The 24146-nt window shown below is 42.0% G+C and overlaps 2 protein-coding genes across 4 annotated transcripts; one reads left to right on the top strand and one right to left on the bottom strand.

The window, feature by feature from the left end:
- Window positions 1-105: 105 nt before the first annotated feature.
- On the top strand, window positions 106-18682 carry nacad (NAC alpha domain containing). Of its 3 annotated transcripts, XM_006801345.3 has the most exons (11): window positions 292-318; window positions 4563-4671; window positions 7742-8028; window positions 8149-13663; window positions 13786-14019; window positions 14624-14715; window positions 15096-15164; window positions 15286-15432; window positions 15514-15648; window positions 15756-15878; window positions 16372-18682. In XM_006801345.3, the coding sequence occupies exons 2-11, from the start codon at window positions 4587-4589 to the stop codon at window positions 16384-16386; spliced, it is 6702 nt and encodes a 2233-aa protein (XP_006801408.2). In that variant the 5' UTR covers window positions 292-318; window positions 4563-4586; the 3' UTR covers window positions 16387-18682. The 3 variants fall into 3 exon arrangements, with proteins under 3 accessions (XP_087704296.1, XP_006801408.2, XP_006801409.2); XM_087848170.1 differs by lacking the exon at window positions 4563-4671 and having other exon boundaries at window positions 106-318; XM_006801346.3 differs by lacking the exons at window positions 292-318; window positions 4563-4671 and adding an exon at window positions 6752-6826.
- Window positions 17327-23442, bottom strand: glipr2l (GLI pathogenesis-related 2, like). Its single transcript, XM_006801347.3, has 5 exons — window positions 23102-23442; window positions 22415-22523; window positions 20600-20703; window positions 20109-20186; window positions 17327-19464 (listed from the first exon to the last, which is right to left on the bottom strand). The coding sequence occupies exons 1-5, from the start codon at window positions 23112-23114 to the stop codon at window positions 19298-19300; spliced, it is 471 nt and encodes a 156-aa protein (XP_006801410.1). The 5' UTR covers window positions 23115-23442; the 3' UTR covers window positions 17327-19297.
- Window positions 23443-24146: the final 704 nt, after the last annotated feature.

Genomic DNA, 24146 nt, shown 5'->3' with positions numbered 1-24146 from the left:
TAATTACTTGTGCTGAGCTGGCACTCCATCATGGGAAGTTTTGGGTTGCCATGGAAACTACCACTGCTGTTTATTTTGCTCACTGCTGCCACCCCCTCTCGTGCTTTCTGTTTCTAGCTAGATTTCCTTCGCTTGTTGTCTATAAAAGAGGAGGGAAAAAACCCCAGTGTTTGATAGGCAGTTGATTATTTAAAGAGTCATAATCTGAGACAAATGATTGACAAAAATCACTGAGAGGCTTTCATCTTTTGTCTCAGATTTTTATTTATTTATTTTTTATTCACAACAATAAAGAGAAAACTGCTGAGGACTTCTGAGGTAAGCTGAGCTGTTGGAACCCACACATGCACTCAAGGCCACAGGGTGGTTTTCTTTTTGGGGAAAAAAGAAGATATTTTAAGCAATGTTGTTAACGCCTTTCCGACAGCTTCAGTGTTTTCAGTAGTTTGCTGTTTTCTGCTGTTATAATGGTTATGCTAGAGTTCTTTCTGTGGCATTTACATCAATGAGACACCAAATTTTTACTCTATCGCAATTTTATGAGAAAAGGTAGAAGAACATTTTTGAAAATCAGAAAGCAGCTCCACTGAAGAGGAAAAAAAACGCATTCAGATTGAGTATGACACATCTAAGAAGACATTAGTTTGACATAAATGAGGAAAAACAAGAGTTTTCTTTTGACACGGTCAGCAGGAATAAATTATTGTTTATCACTGCTTGGGCTCTGACTAATCCCCAACACAGTTACCCTTGACTTCTTATCTCTCAGTAAATGTAATGAGTTTGCACCATTTTTTAATTGAAAACATGACAGTGGCCATAAATTGCTCCATGTTGAACAATGGAACAAGGGTTCCTGCTCTAGGTGTGCAGAAAATGAACTGGCTACACTGTACAGCCAACAAAGTCGAAACTCTGGAGGACATAATGGAGCATTTTAATTCATCAACCTGCTGTTCTGACCTTGACGCCATTGTTTCTTGAATTATTAATTTAATACAGACCCATTATTAAATCCTCTTAAAGGAAAACATGCTGAGAAAGCTATTTTGAATAACTTGCCTCAAGAAATGCAAATGCCCTTTTGGTCACATTTCAGCCAGAGTGATTGAAAATGACACTGAGAATGTTGTTTGGCTGTTTAAAAAAAACATATTGACATAAAACATCTTTTATGATACTGCTTGGTCCTAATATTGTCTTTGCGCATACAGTTGGATCATATTCATGTTAAATGAAATGAGGAAAGTGCAGATGAATATGTGAGAGGTTCTATCCCTAAACGTATCTTCTTTTCGGTCCTGCTGTTTATAAGGAGCAGCCAATCAAGTAATGGGTATAATCACTACCATTTAAGTGAGAAAAACTTCTGGGCAGACTGGAAAACTGGCAGATATTATCTTGCACAGTCCTGAAATCAAAGCAGACTACTACAACGTTTTGGAGTTTGCCAGGTTTTAATGCTTTTATTGGTAAAAATCTTATCTGAGAATAATTTTAATCACAGCTTTGCATGACATGCTCAAGCTCTATTATCTCAAAGAAAGACATTAAAGGTCAGGTATCCTGCCAAGAGGAGCTCATTCGTGGTTTCATTTTCAGGAATAACTATTTAAATACTTTGTCAAATCTAGACCCCAAGAGTGTAACACAGTCATGTTAATAAGCAGGGGTGGCTGTGGCTCAGGTGGTAGATCAGCTACTGATTGGAAGGTTGGTGGTTCGATCCTTTGCTTCCCCAGTCTGCATGTCAAGTATCCTTGAGCGAGATATTAGCCCCAAGTTGCTCTCTGATGTGTTCATCAGAGTGTGAATGTAGATTAGTTTGCACTTGTGTTTAGAACTGGGTGTGAATGAGGCATGTTGTATACAGTGCTTTGAGTACTCTGGGAGAGTAGAAAAGCGCTATATAAGAATCAGTCCATTTACCATTTAAGCAGTCTTGGCTCTAAACACATTTCTCATGAAGAATAAACCTAGTATCTAGAGCTCTTAGGTCATTATGGAGTCTGAAGCAAACAAACAGAAGCTTTTTTAACTGCACACACATGAAATCACTTCCATGATTATTCACATCTGATTTAATTATAGCAGCTTCAGTCACAATGAAAATCTTTATTCTTCTTCTGTGGTTTTGATTGATGAGTTTCTTTGTTCTACTGTTACTTTGTTTCTTGTTGCAATTTGAGGCTGTTATTATCAATTATAGCTTCACTAAAACAGTATTGCCACTCTGTTTCTGGCCTGCTGTTATTTTATTTTTCCCCTTTAGATGAGAAATATTTGGCGTATCACTTAAATATTCAAAAGAATTTGCCGGTGCTCGAACCGGTGCTCGAACCGGTGCTTAAAGAATGGAGAACACAAAATTGGTCCAAAAACCTCTCATGTTTAGCTGTTTTTTTGTAAAAAGATAACAATGTTAGCCTTTTCTGCAGCTATAGGGGATATATGGTATCACTCTTGGCTGGAAGCAGTGCTTAATCAATGGAAAAAACACAAACTTTGTCCAAAAACCTCTCATGTTTAGCTGTTTTCCACTTTTTCTTTGGTCATTTTAGCCTTTTTGGCCAGGGTGAAGGGAGTATCTGCCATCAAACAAGAAGACAGCCGCATGTAACTACGAAGATGTTTGCTAGTTCACCTTACCTGCATTAATGTAATAACGTGGTTAGCCTACACACGAACAACATTAAGCTACTCACGCAGAGAAGAACGGCTGCTGCTGCCATCATTATCCGTCATCATTTCTGCTACACTGGCAGGGCTAGGGGCCAGGACTCTACTCTTCGGGTTTTTGGGGGATGTTGCTAACTCCGGGTCCGATAACAGGCAACCTACCCGCAGTAGATGTGCTCGGTGTGAGGTCTTGCAGCAAGCTTTTAACAAAATGCTATACGTCGCCAGGTGTTTCATCAGATTCGAGGAGTTACCTTCTTTGCACAGTATCACCTTAAAGCACTTGTTGCAGGCTGCTGAGTTTGCATCTTTTGCTGTGAAGTACAGCCAGAATTTGACCGCTTTGCCTTGGGCTTTTTTAATCTGTAGCTCTGCTCTAAAAGAAGGTACGTACCTGGGCCCGCCTACTATCTTCGGAAAGGTAAAATGATTGGCTAGAATCCAAAGTGTATGACATCTCAGGAAAAAAAAGCACCGAAATAAAGCACCGAAATGTGCCCTGCTTTTCGGTCTGGTTACTACCGTTTATGTATGGCACCGGATACCGGTACCCATCCCTCTGAACAAGACAACCCTCCTGAAAATGTATGGTTTTGCAGGTGGTGGCTACGGGTCATTGCTATCTCCTTATCCCCCCTGACTGATTTTACTCCAGTTTTGCTTGTTGCAAGTGTCCACTGCATGTCGTATGATATTGTACCTGCAGCCCGTTCAGGTTGCAGCTAAACTAACTCCTTACAAGAAGGTTTTCTGTATCTCCCAGCAGAGTCTGAAGAGAGATACCAGGAGAATGGCTGTTACACAAGGATAGGGCCTTGGGAGGGAATCAGCCTGGAAGCAGGACTTGTATCTGCTCCTTTGTAGGAGGAGGAACAGGAGGAGTGCTGCTAGAGCCCTACAAAATGACCTCAACAGAATACTCATGTGCATGTTCCTCATCTAACTATCAGAGTGAGCCGCTATAAGCATAGCATGAGGTCCCAAAATCCTTTGCTCAAAGATTAACACCATCTATTACCCACGTCTTTGTAAGGCACTTTGAATTGGCTTTTTAAATGATGCTGTCTTAATGAGAGTTGAAGATGGAGGGCAGAAACAGATGTTTTAGTGGCCCTTGGGGCAAATATCTCCTTCCTGATTCCTGTGGGATCAAATCAGAGCAGGAGGCAAAGGGTGTAATCAGCAGTATACTTTCAGGATTCGTTTCTGCGCATTCGATTCTCTGTGTTCCAGGTTTCTCTTTCCACTGTCTGTTTTGTTTTCCATTTGGTTTATCCATTTCACTCTTGTTTTTGCAGTACCGCTTCTTTCCTTTAAGGTTGGGGGCAGCACTGAGAGATCAGCAGAAATGTGCTGACATCATCTCCAAAGATCCAGTCATAGCTTGGATGGGCGTGAAGGGAAGGGTGGGGGACCAGGGAGGAGAGGAGGGAGAAAGATACACGGAGGATGGAAGAAGCGAGGAAGAGGAGGAGGGAGGAAAGCAGGAACTGGGCATCAAGAGAGAATACTGCAGCTCCCTCTCAGATTCTACACACACACACACACATACACACACACACCACACGCACACACCGATGAACTGGATCATGAGGCTCTGAAGCACACGCCCACAACAGCAGCATCACTGTGCTGCACCACAGAGAGAGACCAGCCTATACTCCCATCTCTGACTCTCCCTCTTTCAGTCTCTGTTTGCCTCATTCTCTTTCACACACAAACACACACACACACACATAGAGGCAGACACGTGCTGCAGGGAAGATCTGAGTGTTGGGTCGCTGAGCATTCATATCCCCCTCCCCTTCTTCTTCTTTCTCACTCTCACTCTCTCTCCTCGTTCACCTTGTCTGTTCTGGCTGTATGGTTTATCGTTGCGTCAGAGTCAAAGACAGCCAGCGAGAAGCATGCCGGGGGAGAGCACTCACAGATCCGTGCCCAGCGACAAGCATCCAGGGCAGGAACCTGAGGAAACAGGGCTCCCTGGACCAGGTAGGACCACTGGGCTTGAGCACTGGGAAAGGAGAGGGTTTCCATTGATACTAATTAAGACAGAGACCAGGGCGTAATCGAGAAGAAAGGCTCAAGACTGTGTTGAGCAAGTAGTATTTAACAGATAGGATAGGAAGGATGGAAGAATTAGCAGGAAGAAAAGCAAAGGTAAAGGATTATTTGACAAGCACTAACTGCTCAAAAGTACCTGGGAGATCTCACTTTAGACCTGGGTGATTTCTGTGTGTCTGACATGTGCAGGCTGAGTAAGCTGTGATTCAGTTGCATGTTTGCTTCCTCGGTAAACTGCATGTTGCCTCTCCTTCCCCCTTGCAGCTATTAGCAGCCTCCCAAGAGATTCCACCCCTAGACATCAACTCTTACCTCGTCTCCTTTTACTCCTCATTACAGAATCCAAATTAGCAATCTGTTCCTTTCAGCTACCAGAGTATTGTATGTACCGACTAATTTTATTGTGTAACTGCCCCCACCCCCCCACCCCCCAAGCATCCAGCCTCAGTCCTTATCGGATTCCCAGTGCTCTTACCCCCACCCTAAATCTGGCCCTAAGAATGGCCCTAAATCCGTAGTCTCTATCACTCCTCCCACTGCCCCATGTTCATGCCACATCCGCATCCCCATCAAGCTGTAAGTGCAGAGCAGTGTGGCGTAGCTCCTCCCTACCCCCAGCTTCAACAGGAACATGACACAGCAGCATGGCAGCACAGTTTAACACAAAAACACAACCTCACAGGTACAAGAGCTTTCATTATTTTTGTTGTTTATTGTTTGCTATATAAGATCATTAAATATGTTATTGATAACAAGAAGAAGTTATAGTGAAGGTTTTACCTTAAACTTTATAATCATTATATTGTATTATATTATATATTATATTGTTATATATTATAATTATAAATGACTTTGATCTTATTAGAGTATATATATATATATATATAGATAGATAGATAGATAGATAGATAGATAGATAGAGACTCGCTCCTGGGGGTGGCAAATCCAGCGCTGCATCCACTGTGACGCAGCTTTAGTCTGCTCAACTGCGGCCTGTTCTTCATACAGCAAGCTAGGTGCTCAGATTAACTGCATTCCCTGAGACCAGGCTCCAAGGCCAGGCAGTCATATTATGTCACTGACTTATTTAGCAGCCTAGCCAAACAGTTTTTATGTACTTCCTATGATTGTCACTAAAGCACGATAGAGCATTTCTAGATGTGTTTTCAAGGTATATATTGCTTGATTTTCTTGAACTCAGATATGTTGTTGAAAACCAGTGCTATATTAGCTTTTGTCACCGTAGCATAGTGAGGTTTTGTTGAGCTCCTGCAGGAGAAGACAATCAGAATCAGCCTGTTTATGTTCCGTTGAGACTAGGCTGTGCTGTAGCAGAGGAGTTGCATTATGTATTGTGCATCTCTCTGACCTAACAGCAGCTTTTAGTCTATGTGGCGTGACTCAGCACACACACAAACACACCTTCATCTTAATATTGGAGCAGTGATCGGGAAGAGCTTCTAAGTGCTGATGCTTGCATCTGCCACCTCCCCAGGGAGGGCAGGACAGTAGCGAGGGAGGAGAAGCAAAGAGCATGTGCTTAGTTACTACTACGCCCTGCTAGATACGTCTGCGTACAAAGCAGAGCCAAAGCGAGGATCATAGGAAAAGGCTAAGGGGTAATATAAGGGAGTGATAGAAAGAATGAGCTACATAACAGTAAGTGAATGTGATATCTATGCTCCATGGAGAACAAAACACGTGCATGTGTCAGTGAGGGTGTATATGTGGCTGGCACTGAGCTGAGCCACTTGTGTGTTGTAATGACCAATCAGCATGTGAATTGAGGTCACCCTACAAATGGCCCAGTTAAATGAGGGTTCTGTTCTCGGTGTGTGGATGACAAAGAGCTTAGAGCATATCTCTGCTGAGGGATATTTTGAAAAAAAGTACAATTTTGCATTGTAGTAATCAAAGAACATCAAAGAACTGATTTAAGATGACAAATAGAATTTTAAATTTTTTTATCTTCTTGCTTTTTACTTTCTTACTCATACCCAAGACTTCCTCTACTCCCTGTTGATTCATTTCCTTCATTCAGCCTGACATTTCATCTCAGTGATTTCTCCATTCCCAATGACAGGTGAGGACACAAGATGATAGCAAGGTCTAGAAGGACAAGAGGACAGAGAACGCTGTAATAGAATAACAGCTTATTTTGCCTCTGGCTAATTGTGCTAATTGTGAAAGAGACGTGCAGAGGTAAAGATTCTTGTGTATGTGAAGAAACATTGTTTCTGACTTCCATCTATAGAGACCAAGCTTTTGGAGGATTGCCGCAAGCATTACAAAAATAATAATAATAAATACATTAAAACTGTCTCGTTTTAAGTCCTAGTACTCTTTTTTTTTCTACTTAAAGCCATTTGCTGTGTCATGAGAGCTGAGGGGTATTTGTTTACTGACTGGCATTTTGGTGTAATTTTCTTTTGCTCTTTCTGAACTAATGTGTGGGCTAAGATAAGTGAAACTCAAACACAGAAATCTAAAGTCTAATATTATACAATAAAAGAGGCATGACTTTCCACATCACGTCTAGTGCCGTGGTACTAAGGTGATTTAGTCAGCTTGCTTATATGATATCTTTGTTAATTCCTCAAATGTATTAATATTTGAACTCTTAACCTCCTAGGACCTGGCGTCCACATATGTGGACATCACATTTTGGGTTATTTAGACCAAAATACTCAATTTTGCTCAACAAGGGTCTGATATCCACTTATGAGGACATTATACTGCTACTACTGTGCTATTGAAATTTTAAACGAATATCCTTATATGCGGCTCTCATTATTTTTAGAAACAAAAATCAGGTAAAAAAAAAATCTGGTAATTCTTTGTTCTTACACTCATCTGGCCCCAATATGCCCAAATATCAAAGAGAAATCAAAAATGCCGTGGAAGACTTCGGGTCTTAGGAGGTTAATATTTGTTTTGATCTTTTTTTCTTTTTTTCTTTTACTGATGAAGTTGTTTTATTTTCATTTCTCTTTTTCAGACATGACCAGACACCCATCTACTGACTCCACACCAAGTGACAGTGGTTCATCCCCGAGTGACAGTGGTTCTAGTCCCTCTCCCAGTACTCCACAAAAGCTGCTCCCAGCATGCACTTCTCCATTTGGACCACGACTATTTCATGTGTCCCCTAGCTCTTCTGGTACTCCAAGACCTCAACCTGAAGGCTCTGATCATCGCAACAACAGCACACCCAGACTGTCTGGAAAATTAGGTGGCCATGGACCATGTGGCCGCCATGTCCCTGTTAAGATGGAGCGAATCAAGGTGCGTGTGTTGTGTGTGTGTGTGTGCATGTATGTGTGTTTGATCATGTTGTAGCTTCATAGCACTTAGGATACCATTATGAACATTTGTAATTGTGTATGTACAATGTTTTATTTCCAGGTCCTAACTGGTTCTGAGGTGGAGAGTGACTACCAGGAGCCACAAACTATTGATACAAGGGTGGTGATGGGTGAAGAAACACTGCTGAAAACAACAGAGATCAAGAAAGGGAATCCCTTTACTGCCCCAAGTGATCAGGCTGTACCTTTACCAGATATTCAAAGCTTTTCAGATCCTCAGGCACAGGCAAAAGAGACTCAGTTGGAAACAAGAAAAGAGGAAAATCAATCCCCCAAACAGGAGGCTCAGCAAAAAGACCGTGCAGACCCCTCAGCGACTCTCCCTATGCCTTTTCACAACCCCCTGCTCCCTCCCTCTACCTCCCCAGGGTCACTCACGACAGATGACAGCTTGACGGAGAAAAAAGAAGAGTGTCAAAGCCTCTCTAAAGATGAAGTGCCTTCCCACTCTTTTTCTGAGCCTGCCTGTCCAGTTGCTTTGTCCTTTTCTGAGCCAGTCTGTGCTGTTGACCCACTACGAGTGGGTGTCCCCTCATCTCTTGACCCTGACCTTTACTACACTGCTCCTTCTACCCCAATTAAAATGGCATCTCGCTCTTCACACCTGAAACATCATTCATATCCTGGCTCCCCTGTCTCTCCACTGTCCCCTGGTTCTCCCTCTGACAGTGAGGACCTCTGTTCCCCTCTTACTTCTCCTTCTGGCTCTTACATCACAGCAGAGGGAGGCAGCTGGACCTCCTCTTACACATCTTCCACCTCCCCCTCCACATCTCCAAATCCACTCCTCACAGAAGAAACACAGGAGGCTCCTGCTTGTTTTGTGGGGTCCTTGTCTGAAATTGGAGATGAAGTTGGGGAGGAAAAGGGAAGAATAGTTCCAGAACGCGAGGAAGAAAGGGCAGGGGACTTCTGTCTGTACCATGAGGGGGATTTTGTTATGAATTCCCCAATAGGCATAACAGACACAGTCATCGTTGAGGAGGAAGAAATTTTAAAAGGGGACGAGGTCAGTGTTTCTAGAGAAAGTTGTCGCCCCTGCTGGGTAACTGAGGACACATCCCCTCTGAGGAGCAGTAGCAGTAGTGACTCCCAGGAGGATGGAGGAGGTTATGAAAGTTCACTCTGCCCTCTAGATGAGGACAGTATAGAAAGAGCTGAGTCGTCTAGACCTATCCAGTCGGGACTGAGACTGCAGCTTGAGGCATGCGTATCAGAGGAACGTTATGGACAGATGGATGTCCACCAAGAGCCTCCTTCAACCGCCTTGACTCCTGACACAGAGAACATGACCATGGCCTCATCAAGCCTTAGCCCTGACTCACCTGTCCTCTCCCTGGATGCCTTCTTTCCTGGAGCGTTTGATAGGCTTGGTCCCAGTTCCTTCATACTATCCCAGGCAGCCTGTGCTGATGATATACCAGAGGAGGAGAGGATGATCCCTGCCTCCCTCATCTCCTTTCCCCTTCACACCAGCCTTATCTTTAAGGCCGATTCAATGGAAATCACCCTCTTCCCCACTGAAGAAGAGAATGAAATAGAAGTTAATGACAGAAATGAAGAAAAGGACGTTGATGCCTATGCAGCGGGAGAAGAGGAGGCAGATGTAGAAGATGACGATGAAGACGAAGAGGATGACGATTATGATTATGATGATGATTTTGATGGTAATGCTAATGGTGCTGTCAGCTGTGATGAATATGAGAAAACTAATAAAGATGATGGCAGTGATAACCGTAAAGAGTCAGGCGAGGAAGCTAAGGTGGAAGTGAAAGTGGTAGAAGAGGACGAAGAGGAGGAGGAGGAAGAAGAAGAAGATGAGGACGACGATGATGAATGTCATAGCAGAGCAGTGGAGGATCCCACAGATGAAGATAGCTCAGCATCCTTCCTTCATTCGCTCTCAGAAACTTCTCTTAATGAGGGGTTGGATGAGTCTTTTTGTTTCCAAGACGATACAGAGGAGTCATCAGATTCTGCCTCCTACAACGGGGAGGAAGACGAACGTCTGTACAGCACTGAGAGGCATGCACAATCATTAGAACCCACATCAGCAGATGGACCTGATCCAGGTCAAATACAATCAGAACCGGAACGGGCAACTATCAGTGACACAGTACAAAATGAACCTTTGCCCTCACAGCAGAGCGTGGATGAACTAGTGGATCGCTGCAAAACCACCTGTCTGTCTGAAGCCACTGCCCACCCTAAAGGAAACAATGTCGATCCCAGTCCTGTGGATGCATGTAAAATCCCTGTGACCCAATCAGACCCTGAACTAGAATCTACCAGCGAAACAGGTCAGGCAAAACATTTCCCTGTTCAAGCAAGCACAGACAAACCACTGGATCACCAGAAACTATCCTGTCCTGCAGAAGCGAATTCTTCTCTGTCAGACTCCTCCGACGACCCAAATAAGAGTGCAAATGAGAGTGAAATGACTTATCTTGATTTTTTCTCCGATCCTCTTGAGGGGCCTAAGCCCAGTCCCTTTTTTAACCCTTCCTCCACTCCTGATACCAGCCATGTGTCACCTTCTTTTGCAACAGAGTCCCACGTGTCCCACATTCCTTCCTCTGCTACTTCTGTGCAGGAAACAACAGACCAGAACATTTCCGTTTTTCCAGAAGAAGATCACCAGGGCAAAGATGTTGATTTCAAATTGCCCAGTAATAGTGGCACAGTGGAAAAAGAACCAGAAAGAGACTCTTTGAAATTGCACAGTGATAACTCAGTAACCGAGCCCATAAATGGGCCAGAAAGAGATTCTTTCAAATTGCTCATCAAGCCTCGCCACTATCACTCTGAAAGCCAAAGGACTGTGGGAGCAAGTAGACGTGTGTTGTCAAAGTCTTTCTGCAGTAAATATGATGTGCCTGTAGGGGCAGAGGCCATGTGCAGATCCAGTATTAACAGTGAGTCTGATATTGACCTTGACCAGAAGAATGGGAATGCGTCAGCAGAGTCAGTGAGTGTGGAGTGTAGAATCAGTGATTCTGGTCCTTCTCTAAACAATGTCATTGCTACTAATGACTTGAATAAAGGTGTTCCTCTTCTATCTTGTCCTAAAGACCCTAGTCCCAATCCCAGTAATATCCCTGTTTCGGCCTCTCCAGAAGTCATCTCAGAACTAGCTGACAATCTGGCCCTAACACCTGAACACTGCCCTGGTGACTCTTCCCAGGAGAACCTAAGGGAAAACACCCTTAGTACTGATGAGGGAGTACTGGGAGCTGTTGGTTCCCCACACTCACCTTTTGCCATCTCTCCGAAAAGGGAAAATTCAGAAACGGACACAAGCAGAGAGATGGGTTCTGTAGCAGGGGCATGGTGTGACACCAGGGTGGGAATGGGGTTCAGTCTTGGATTAGGAGCAGAGGCTGAGTTTGGTGTCTGGGGAGCAGGGGAATCTCTATCATTGTCTCTGGGGAAGAGGTACGAGTTAGAGGCGGAAAGTCTGCTCATGTGTGATGCAGAAGGCCAAAGCAAGCAGACGGCCATGGTTTCTAACATGAGCAGTGAAGAATGCAAAAATTATGATAATGTTCTCGGGTCTATGCTAGATGAAGACGATAACAACAGTTTGCATGGAGAGAAGCGCCAAACAGATACCGAAGAACTGGTTGGAGAGGGAGTTTCTGAGTCCAACTTGGCACGCTGTAAGTCCACTGAGGAGATTTCAGTAGAAGGAGGGGGAGAAGACGGGAACGCCAGCTTCCTGGAGGATGATATCAGTAATCTAAATCCACACAATGACGGCGATAACACAGAAACACAAATACAAAACACTTGGAAGAATTGTAACAATAACAGTGAGTCTGCATTTGGCTCTGCGCATGGGAGTCTCAATCCTCTGTCAGAGGAAGTCAGACACCAGAGTGTGAGTGTCAGTGTTAGAGACTCTGTCTCTAATATTCCACTTGAGGAGATGCCACCTCAGGTTTCGGACATGATTCCTGATAGAGACAGGAAATCAACAGATAGTTTAATAAACCAGACACCAGAAACAACACAGACATCATTCCCCGAGAAAGGTGGCTCCAGCATCTCAGTGCCATTAACTGAAACTCACTCAGATGCAGCTGCAACAAACAAACACTTTGATTTAAAAAATGAAACCAACTTAAGAAGTCATACAGGCCCAGAGTGTCAGACAATCACTCCAGAGAGTGACACATCATTTTCTTTGGTACAGGGATCCTTTGGATCATTCACTCCTAAATGCAAATCCGATGATTCCAAACCAAGTAAAGCTTGTCAAGAAAAGGCCAATACTGGTTCTTTGTCAGAAACAGAGATAATGGAGTCTCAGACAGAAAGCCAAAGAAAATGTGATGGCAGTCCCCTCATGGACAAAGTTGTCGATGAACCAAAGACTAAAGATGCCTTTAGAGAACAACAGCATGTTGTTTATAACTCAGGGGAAGACAATGAAGAAGACAAAGTGGAAGAGAAAGCAAAAGAGAGAGGTGCAAAAAAAGATAAGAAGAAGAAACAGGAAAGAAAATCCCGTTCTGCACAAAATGACTCAGAGCACTTTCCCTGTGACAGCCCCAAGGAGGGACATTGCACAGATACATCATTTGATGCAAAGAAAGGAAGGAGAGGAAGGCAGAAACAGAGGGCACCTCTGACAGACAGTCAAGGTGCCTCTAGCCCCGAATCTGTTGTTGATCCAGAGAAACCTGCTGTTCCTTTAAATAACACACCAGGGGTACGGTCAAAGGGGAATGCAGAAACATCCAAATCTAAGACAGGACATAATGCAAGCAACAAGTTTTCATCACTGGATTGTCAACAGAAGACGCCTGGGACAGACAAGGTTGAATCTGGTTCACAGCTCCAGGTAGAAAACAATCCGAGTCCTGATGTCTCTACCACACACACAACAGACAACCTAAATATTGTTGTGGCGATGAACCAAGACGTACAGCAGGAAGTTCTTGATAATAGACCGCTACCTGATAATCAGAGAGGAGTTACAGTGGACATTAATGATAACAACATAGATATTACCCACAATACCATACCTTACTCTCTGAATCCACATTGCTACTCAGCATCTCCTGTTTCCTCTTCCTCTTCCTCCTGCTCTCTACCTTGTGCCTCAACAGACCCAGAGCATGATCTTTCCACACCAGTGCAGGAATCCCAACCTGACCTCTCAGCCCAACAACGGCAAGAGCCTTCACTGTTCACGTGCCGCACCACCCCTGTCCGCTTGTCAACCTCTCCTACAACACAGAACACCCCTGATTCCCAGTTCCTTCCAACCACTAACCTCCAAGAGATCACTGATGTCCTCAGTACATCAACTGTGTCTGCCACAACTGTCTCTTCACCCTTATTCTCCACTGCCATGCCATTAAGTCTGTTTCAGTCTGCCCAGGAGTCATCTTTACCCGAGCTGGGGAATTTAGATGCAGTCTGTATTCCAGACTCTACTTTCCATCCCCAGTCTCAGTCATACTCCCAGTCTCATGCTAACACAAGAGTACAGTCTCACAAACAAGTCAGTCAAGGTCACACATGGAGCACACAAGACAGGTGCAAAGGTGAGTAAAGTCATGATTACCTCAAACCAAACATTTGAGTTAGCGAGTTTGTCAAAGAAAAGGTAAACACTTCCTAACACTGTTATCATAAAAGCTGTGATAATCATTGTGTGTTTTGTAAGGTCCTAGTTTGGCTGAGGAAGAGACAGACAGTGAGGGTGATGGAGGTAAAACATCCCAGCCCAAAGGAGTTCAAGGAAGCAGAAATGGATCACTACAGAAAAACTCCAGTTCAGCCAATCAAAGGGAAATCCAGCCCTTCTCTACCCACCAACTTACAGGCAGGCGGCCCAGCTGTCCTATGAAACACAGCCACAACATTTGTGAAGAGACTGACCTATCATTCCAGAGCAATTGTAAGTGGTTTGATACCTCCCCTGGTGCACTGAAATCCCCCAAAATTTCTTTAGCTATGTGTTATACAACCATCCCTTCTCTCTTTCTCTTTCTCTTTGATTCTCTCTTTTAGGTTATGCAACACAATAACGCTCTCTCCATCTTACATTTATAAGTTTACTGACAGAGAGGATATTTTAAACTGTTCCAAAGTTTGTAACCTAAATTATGGATGAAGTGTTATTACCGAGCAAGGAAAGTGCACTTATCAATGTGTGCCAGCATTCTGTCATTTTCATGTTTATTCAGGCTGGAGTTGAGCACACTGCTACGTTGTGTTACATACTATTGTGAAGCCACATTGCAAAAGACGTGAATATCACATAGTGATTTTTTATTATATTTTTAATCAACGTAAGCTAATTAAAGTCTCTGGTACTGATTAGATATCAGATATACACTATTCATGTACATAATTGGTACATAATTAATCTATCTATCATTAAAATAGGCTAATTATGTACTAATTAGGAAGATCATTAGATAGATAGACAAATTATTTTTACTCTAGTTTTCCTATGGACTTATTTTATATATGTGTGCTTTGAATTTGTTTTTGTGAAGGTTCAGTGCTGGCTTCATGTAATGAGTCTGAGAGTGAGGGTTCAGTTCCTGAGCTGGAAGAACTGGAGCCACTGAGACCATCAGAGCCACAGGTGAGTTTGTCTATGGGATTTTAAAGGTGACCATCTTTCCATATATATGTATATATATATTTTACACAACATACTTCTGGCCAAGCATGTTGTTTAACATGTTGTTCAACTAGTATTGCATTTTAAGCTAATAAACGCTAATATTCATCAGATGTTAGCCTTTTTGCTATTTAGCCAGTAGCAGTGGCAGCCCTGATTTTCTGCTACTCTTTAAGGCAAACTTTAATCAAAATGTTGCTGCTATTGCAAAAAGCAAAAAAACTAAACAAAACAGAAGCATCATAAGTTATATTTTGGTATATTAGCATAAACATATTAGCAAAATTTGCATATTAAAAGCATGATGGATTATTTCATAAACTTAACTGTTTTTTTTCTAGTCTATCTCCTCTGCAGATGAAGGGTTAAACAGACCAAAGCAGAGCCGCAGTGAAAAGAAGGCCCGCAAGGTTGGACTACTATATGCAACTACATAAACTTATAAAGTGGTCAAATATAATATTAAAAGTGATACGATTCTTTTTCTTTCATTTCAGTCCATAATTCTCGTTTTCTCTATTGTGCATTTAGGCCATGTCTAAGCTGGGTTTGAAGCCAGTCCACGGTGTGACCAGAATCACTATTAGGAAGTCCAAGAGCATCTTGTTTGTCATCAGCAGACCAGATGTATTCAAAAGCCCCGTATCAGACATTTATATTGTGTTCGGAGAGGCAAAGGTGAGTACTGTTTGTCTATTTGGTTACTCAAGTTTCAGCTTTCAGTTTTAGCTTACTTATTCGGTCCTTTTCTCTCCTCAGATTGAGGACCTGTCTCAGCAGGCTCACAAAGCAGCCGCAGAGAAATTCAAGGTGCCTGTGACCTCTTCTCCCTTAGCCCCACCTGTCCCACCCAGCCTCACCATCAAGGAGGAGAGTGAAGAGGAAGAAGAAGAGGTATTTTCTGAACTATTGTTTCTGAATACCTATTTCAACAACCGTTTATAACATATGTTCTGAAATCTCTCTTTATCCTTGCTTCTTTCTTTCTTTCTATACATCAGGTGGATGAGGGAGGCCTTGAGCAGAGAGACATTGAGCTGGTGATGGCTCAGGCCAATGTGTCACGAGCCAAAGCCGTCCGTGCGCTGAAACACAACAAGAATGACATTGTGAATGCTATCATGGTGAGAAACGATGAGGCTGAAGGCGGGAAAGAGAGGGGAAGACAGAGAGTGTGGAGGGAGGGCAGATGGTGAATAAAATAATGAGTCACAGCCAGTGAGCAGGGAGGGGGTGAGATGAAAGAGTAGAGGACAAATGACAAGTAGAATTTCTCCCCAGTAACTGAATAACCTCCACTGTTCTGTAGGTCATCAGTACAGTCTCATGGCCACTAGATGGCAGCAAGTGCTCTGATGAGAACTGGAGCTGTTCAAGTGACGCAGATGTTTTGTTTCTTGATGCAGGATAAAATACTATTAAGATAACTGGGAAATGAAGCCTCACATAACAAGTATCCCTTTTAATTATATACATAGAGAGATATGTTCCACAGTGGCACATGTTTTTCATTGGGTAGAAGTGAAGATAGTATTTTTGTTGTTTTAATTGATCTTGAATTCATTTCTCCATCTTTTCTCTTTCTCACCTTCACTTTTCTCCCCTGCATTTTCATAGGAGCTGACCATGTGAGCAGTGAAGACGATTCAACTCCTGACTCCTTTATTCCAGCCTATAAAGCCTAAACACCTGACTCTTCTATATCGCTGCTACTATATGTTGCATCCCCAATATCTGCTAAATAAAGTCTGTTCCAACGTGGGCTCTGACTGGACCCTGAAACTGATCTTACTGAAAAGATTAGTCTTTCACATTCATTAAATCAAAAATGCTATATTGATCCTTTACGCCAACTTTCACTTCAGGAGAAGTTGAAGATATTTAAATGAAAGAAGAGGAGAAATGTTTCTGATTGGTTATCGGAAGCAAAATCTGTGCTATTCAATTCCATGCTAGAGTTACGTCCTTAATTTGTTGGACAAAAACATCATTCTTGCAGTTTTGCATCTGTACACCACCACAGGGGATTTTAAATCAAACAATTTTAAATCCCATGTTTGAAAAGCTCAAAAATAATTAGAAAAATCAAGTGGAAAACAGTTTCATAGCCAGTTGAGGCTCTGTCTCTTGTAATTTCATTACAAACGAAGCAGGAATGAAGCAGTGTTTTATAGCATTTTACTGTAATTTAAAAATATAAAGTTAAACGATATCAGTGCAGGTGAGGAAGGTTGTCAGTCGGCTGAAAAACCAAATCCACCAAGTGACTAAATCAACAATTTGTTAGATTATTAAAAAGAAAGAATGTGCTGACCAGCTAAGCAACAGCAAAGGGTCTGACAGATCACAGATGACAAGTAAAGTGAATGATCGCAGAATTATTTCCATGGTTAAGAAAAACCACTTCACAGAATTTAACTAAGGCAAGAATTATATTGAAAGGGTTTATTGCCAAAGTCTACAATCAAGAGATGCCGTCACAAATACAGAAAATATGAATACAGACATTTTACAACAAGGTGCAAAAGACCAGTTACAAGCAAGAACGAGAAATCCAAATTAGACTTTTCCAGAAAACAGATAAAAGAGGATTCATTAGCTGGGCCCACATCCTCAGTTTAGGTTTTGCAGCGTTTTTTAGTAGATAAAGGCGAATAAAGGCCCATAAACTAATGAAAAGTGAAGAAGTGAAGGAATTGAAAAAAGGGCAAGGAGGGTGGGGCACGGAAATAAGAATGAACAGCCCTTAAAACTGGGGGTGTCATATATAGATAAGACCCAGAAGGGGCATGTTTGGAGTCGTGGTCCTGCTCCTAGAATTCAGATATTTTATCTCCAATATATAGTACTAGAATGGTGGAAGAAATGATGGAAGAAATAAGTATGAAGAAGGAAAGAAACAGCTTATGATCCAAAGCATACCACATCATCTGTCAAATATGGATATAATGCCTGTTTATTGATGATGTGACTGCTGATAGAAGCAGCAGGATGAACTGTGCAGTGTACAGGGCTGTACTCTGACTGACCCAGACAAAGCAATTAGGTAAGAAGCAAAAGCAAACGGCAAAGGCAGCCCAAGAAGCAAACAAATGGGATGTTCTGTAAAAAGTCAGTTGCCTAATCTTAGTTCAGCAAAGCAGCCTTTCAGTTATTGAAGATAAAACTTAATGCAGAAAGACCCACAAAGAAGCAGCGATTGATGGTGGTTGCAGTAAAGGCTCAGAAGAACAGAGCATTTATTGACTTTCATTTGGTCTAGATATCAGGCAGTCATTGAGCGCAAACAATATTTATCCAAATATTAAAAACCATGTTAATGTTAATTGATTTGAGCCCATGAGAATGAGTGAGGTGGATGTATAAAAATGTCAGTAATTCCAAAATAGTTAATGCAGTTTTTTTCTAAAACCCCTTGAATTACAGCTGAAAGTCTGCACGCATACATATTTATGATCAGTCAATTTCCAATGCGCTGTGGTCATATACAAAGGCAAAACTGCAAAAACTGTCTTGTCTTGTGGCCTAACTGTGTGAGATAAATGAAGACTGTATAAAATATGCTTGGCACAATATATTGTATATCGATGACCTTTATTAAATTGGCCACAGGTTGTATCTTAAACAAACATTACAAGTAATTGTTTTAATGTTTTGGAAGGCAATCTTAAGTGTATGTGACCTAAACTGAAAATTCACCCTCACAACTTACATATAACAATGTTACAAAAAAGAAAAAAAAAACAATCAGAGAGATGCCAAATGATTTTTTTTTATTGTACAAAAGTGGTTAAAATACAAGGCATAGATGTGGAAATGCTGGGTCTGTTTTGACAAGTAGAGGCAACAACACAATGACTGATCACTGGTTAATAATTTAAACTTAAATACAACTATAAAAAAATAAGGGAAAATAATACTATGTATATGTGTCACTGACACTAAAGCGCAGTGTTCTGTTGCATAACATTTTCGGTACAAATATCTACTTGCTAGTGTGGGTGATCTACCTACATTTGACATTTACTGGGTGCTTTGTTAAAAAAAAAAAAAAAAGCCTGCACACTGATCCAGATGAATCATCAAATCATCAGACTGACCACTGTTAATGAGTATTGCCTCTTCCTTTTACTGAATTAACTCCCACATGTAAAAGCAGCATCAAAAGCAGATGTGAAGGACAGTATGTCTGTTTCAGTCTGTGATCATATTAAAAGGAAAATGATGCCATGGGGGGGGGGGGGTAAACCCCAACAACTATAAAATAAGATTAGTCGCCATGGTCAGTGGAAATGTACTGTTAGCAAACATCAAACAGTGGTAAATCTTTCATTATGAACACACACAGTTCCTTCCAAAATATAAACATAGGACTTAAAGCCTGAGTGCTTTGTATCATCAAAATTCATCCAAAATTGTAGTACAGCAAAAAGTGGTTATCACCTCAATGTTCTCCACAGCAGTTCGAGCAGGCAACTTCTCTTCTGGAAAACTGAATAAATGCCTTTTCTGGCCCGAGTCAGGCCAAGAGATCAATATCTCTTTAAGAGCTGCTTTTGGCTGGGAGGACATTATTCTCAAAGTGTCCCTGGTTGGTGATGTTCCCTGCTGGGTAGTATCTGGCCACCACAAAGGAAGAACCATCTGATGCAATGGCCTTACCGACACCCAGCTGTTTAGTGCTCTTCCACACCATTGCTGTGAAATGGCCTAGGCGACATATAAAAGGAGAAATGATGAATAGAAAGAAATTAGAAAGCCAAAATCTGGACCACGTAAGAAAGCGAGAAACGTGCTTTTATTGTAGTGAACAGTTGAGGCTAAGTTCACACACTCTTCAGTTTATCCAAATATTTGCAGACACAGGAATTTTAATTCCTCTCTCATGCATCACTTCAAAATCTCTCCTCTTGCCTTGACCGCTTTAGTCATTTCTTAAGGGAACTTTGCATGACTCAGTGTGAATCACTGTGATGACCTACTAGTGATCTGCTTCATGTGTGATTAAGTTACACCAGCTCATGCACACTGGTGTCTGAGGCTATGGGAAACCATCTGGAGGAATTAAGGCACAGTGGATGTGACATGCAGGGTTAGAAGTGATGCATAGGATTGTAATTTCCCCTCAGTTTCCCCTTGGCTGGTCACAGTCAAGCAGTCGCACGTTGTCTGAGGTGTGACATCAGCACAAGAATAACAACAACCTTCTCCATGCCTGAATAAATGTGACACTGAGAGGGAGAAACTGACATCGAGTAAACAAAAAAAAATGACAAAGAAACAGAGAAAACAACGAACTGGAAAAAAAAGAAGATGAAAAAAGACAGTTAGAGATAGATGTGCATGAATCTTACCGGTGCCAGAGGAGAAACCGGGACGGTTGAAGTTGTACTGTTTCACTTCATCATACCAGCGGTCTGCCACATCCTTACCTGCACATGCAAACAACTGGCTTGAACTTAAAGGAAAATCAAATTAGCCTTGTGTCACACAGTAAGCAGAAAGCACTCTACAAATCCTCCTTAAGCTCCTGCTTACAGTGCTGCACTTTTTGTCACGCTGTGCCTGACTGTGTGTGTATCTTGTGAAATACACCGGTCTGTGCTGACATATTTCTGCACTGAGTCATAGTATCTGAAGTGGAAGGGAAATGGATCCCAGCTGTTCACTTGCAGGGTTTGGCAGACACCACAAAGGATCTAATTTGGGCTTCACAGGCTAAAATAACGCATCTGTGGAAGAAGGTGTCTTATTAGATTTTCCTGCCACATTCTCACAGAAACCTACATGTACAGGACATCGGAATTACTGTAAAGTTTAGACAAATTCAAATGCAGAAAATAACCTGTCTGGTCATACGAGGCCCAAGCCAGGTTTTCGCCACAGCTCCCTCTACTGGACTCCACACTGTGTTTTAGGATCCGTGTGCTGGCCAGACTTTCAGCATAACTGTAAAAAGAGACAAAGGAAATTGTACAGTGTACTGCTTGAGTTAATTCCCATTTATACTTTGAGTGATGCAGGTGTGGATGCACACTTTAAAAAGTCCAACTCTTCATCAGTAAATTGAAGAGCTAGGAAAAAAGGAAAGAAATTTCGCTTGTCATGTCAGAGACTTCTTCAGTTCTAAAAACAAACAGTGAACAGTCTCCAGATATTTTGGAGGTGGCCGTTGTCAGGCAAGGTGTGAGTGGGGGTTGAAGCACCTGGTAAGGGATCTCAAGACTGGACTATCAGTCTCTTCCCAGGTGCTTCGACCCCCCACTCAAAATATCTGCAATGCTCCAGGTTTTGCTTTAAAAACTGAAGGAGCCTGTTGGATGAAAGCTCTTAGACGAGATGTCTTCTGCTTAAATAAGTCCAGTTGCTTTCTTTTTAAAAAGCTCATAGGACTACCTGGATGATTGGGAACTTATACAGACATATTTCATCAAGAGTAATTTCAAGAGCTTTCACATTTTTAAAGCTTGCTGCAATATCCTGTTCTCCACTTCTACAAGAAACAGAACAACAACCTTAAACCTGTGGCGCAGAAACAGAAACCATTTCCTCTGTAAACAATTTGGGTTAGCCCAACCCTTGGATCATTTCAAGGGGTCAAAATACATTTTCATAGACTAATTTGACGTTGTAAAGTCATAAAGTTAACTCACTACAACCATATAGGAGTAACTGCTGTCCTATGAACTTTGTAGTGATATCATTCAGGAGCAGTGTCCAGGATGTTCTAATTTATAATCAATTCCAAGGTAGTTTCTACAGTTTTCACATGTTAGCATAACTGTTCATATAGGTGTGCAGTGGCCTGATTGACCCACACAATGTGCTGTGGATCCAGAATGCATGTTAAATTCTTCCTTGTTGAGGTCATTTGGGGTTTTTGGACGAAAAGAAAAACATATGTTGTGGAAGCAGTGAGATCTGTTACCCATTTTGGCTGAACTGTGCTTCAAACTTATAGTTTATTTATGTTTTTCATACACAAATCATGTCCAAGACACACAGCGTGTAAGAGCTGTGTGCCCAGTCAGTTTACACAAAGAGTGAGACAGACCCCATTCGTCGAGTTCCAGTGAACTGAGTTTTCCATGCAAGCATCAGATTATCTCAAAATTCCAATACTGATATTGGAATACTGATAGATATTACAGTTAAGTTCATACATGTCTTTTAAAATAATACTGTCATTTTAATTGTGCTTCAAATGTTCCTGTGAGGGATCACACAACTGAAGAGGTTTTTAGCTCCATGTTATTGTTGCTTTGCACCATCACACATGTTCAAGAAAATGGAGAAAGACTTTTATGACAGCTGCCTCGGTCCTTCCTGACAGCGGTGGACAAGCTGACATACTCGAGAGATTTAACTCTCTTGTGGAGCTTCTCTAAGAGTCTAGTGGAAATGAAGCTTTATTCAAACTTCATTTGAATAAAATGCTAATGCAGCTGCAATTAGTGACAACAAATTGTCAACAAAACCTGTAATCACAATGAAAACAAACCAAACACCCAAGATATATTTTTTTTTATAATTTGTGGTTATTGCATCTGACAGGCTACGCTGGAACTGTCACTGTTATCCGGAGCAGTTTGACAGTGACTAGTATGTGCAGTCCTTGCTAATTAGGTTTCTAATTTGATCTGTGTGTGCATTAACCCACCGGGCAGCCTCTTTGCTCAACTTGCTGCTCAACTTTAGCGGAGGAGCCTGGTGCTTCATCCTGTAGTCGTTGTGGCACCGCAGCACCTCCTCAGCAAACTGCTTTGAGGCTGGGAGACAAACAGGACAGACAGGAAGACTAAGTCAGCCTCTGACAGCATCTGACAAAACAGACGTAATGATGCAACATGAAGACTCGGGGAAGGTTGTAGAATACAAACTCAAGGTGAGACCTACAGCCTGAGTGACCTCAGACAGCAAGTACCAACTTGGTGATGAAGTAGAAAACGTCATCTGGATCAGCCCCCTCCCCCATACCACCACCACCATCACTGGTGCCTATCACTCATGGGGCTTTTCATGAGTCTCACAGTCTCTTGAGCACTCACACAATAGGCACATTGAAACAGCCCCACAGAAACAACAAGGCTGAGAGAAAGCATGCTGCACCACTATTAATCTTACCTTACAATTTAGTGCCATCAAAGAGGACAGTAAATTAATAACGGAAAAGTACATCAGACAGAAATTAGATTTAGACTTCTGTATGTGGTCTGTTCTAATTTTAAAAGAGCATTGCCCACAAATGCAGACAGTAAACAAACATGCTGGCTCTTGTACAGCTACATGGGGACAAAGTTCAGCCAACAATAAACATCAAAACCTTCAGGGTGTAATATCTGCTTACCTGATTTTCCCATGTTGCTGACACAGGAAGCCTTCAAGTAAGATCAGGAACAAGCTTAGAGCAAACTAAAAGCAGCCTCTCCTCTCTGCTGTTTTCAGACTCCACTCTCTCACTGTTACTTTCTCTTTCTTAAGTGCAGAGTAATGCTGCCACTCTGAGAGTGCTTCTAATGCATTTATTTCTTGGTTTTTCCTGTCTCATTCTACCGTGAACTCACATAAACTATGCAGTCTTCCCCTTTAGCTCTGTCGGGATGTAACAATTATTGCTCAACTCTTCCTCTTTTTCATTTGTCCCTCTTTTGGCCACACACCATACTATCTGCATGCCCTACTTCTTCCTTTCTGGCCTAGAGAAGCACACACCCAAGCAGGGGAGCCCCTGCAGTCACTGGTGACATCATCTCTATGAGACACATGCCCATATATGGCTCTGAACTCCTTATATTCAGGAAAACGTTGCCCCTGGTAGCCCTGTACTTCTTTTCTTCTTTTCTCACAATCTACATGTTCATGATGAAGAATTAAGCTGAATAGTGTGCACTAAGGACAATAAATGTCTTTCACTTTCACTACTGGGAACTTGTTTTATACCCCCAGGATCAATATATTCCATTGTTATTCCCAGTGCACCCAAATGAAAATGAGCGATTCCTTAATTCCGTCCCTGGATTGAAATTAGTAACTGACAAATTTCCCCTTGAAACAAAGTGATTCAATATTCATCATGCTACAGAAAAGCTGCAGAGCTTCTGCTATGTTACCCACCACACTTTATCAATGTCTTCTACCAAAGATATTTGTCATTTCAAAATAAATAATAAAAGCAGGGCTGGCTTGCAGCAAAACCTCACATAGAATTACCTCATATTTTATCACACATCTGTCTGACTCTGCTTTGGAAATTGTGTCTGGAGTATTTTCTTCATGTTACAGCTTGTGTAAAGAATACTTTAGAAAACAAAACACCCTTACAGCTCTCTTACTGCCATCAATAGGATTTCATTGTGTCAGCACCAAAGTGCTCTGAGGAAACTGTTTAATGT

Source organism: Neolamprologus brichardi, chromosome 11 (genome assembly GCF_056152115.1).
Source record: "Neolamprologus brichardi isolate AB-2024 chromosome 11, ASM5615211v1, whole genome shotgun sequence".
In the NCBI taxonomy this organism is placed as follows: Eukaryota; Metazoa; Chordata; class Actinopteri; order Cichliformes; family Cichlidae; genus Neolamprologus; species Neolamprologus brichardi.
The sequence above is the reverse complement of the archived record's forward strand: the minus strand, read 5'-3'. Positions and strand labels throughout refer to the sequence as shown.

Coding starts and splice junctions, on each gene's coding strand:
- glipr2l (XM_006801347.3), bottom strand. Junction 20,704..22,414: donor TTGAGCAAAGAGGCTGCCCG/GTGGGTTAATGC, acceptor CTCTTTTTACAG/TTATGCTGAAAGTCTGGCCA. Junction 19,465..20,108: donor CGGTTTCTCCTCTGGCACCG/GTAAGATTCATG, acceptor TATGTCGCCTAG/GCCATTTCACAGCAATGGTG.
- nacad (XM_006801345.3), top strand. CDS start 4,587: ATGCCGGGGGAGAGCACTCACAGATCCGTGCCCAGCGACAAGCATCCA. Junction 8,029..8,148: donor TTAAGATGGAGCGAATCAAG/GTGCGTGTGTTG, acceptor TTTTATTTCCAG/GTCCTAACTGGTTCTGAGGT. Junction 14,020..14,623: donor CCTATCATTCCAGAGCAATT/GTAAGTGGTTTG, acceptor GTTTTTGTGAAG/GTTCAGTGCTGGCTTCATGT.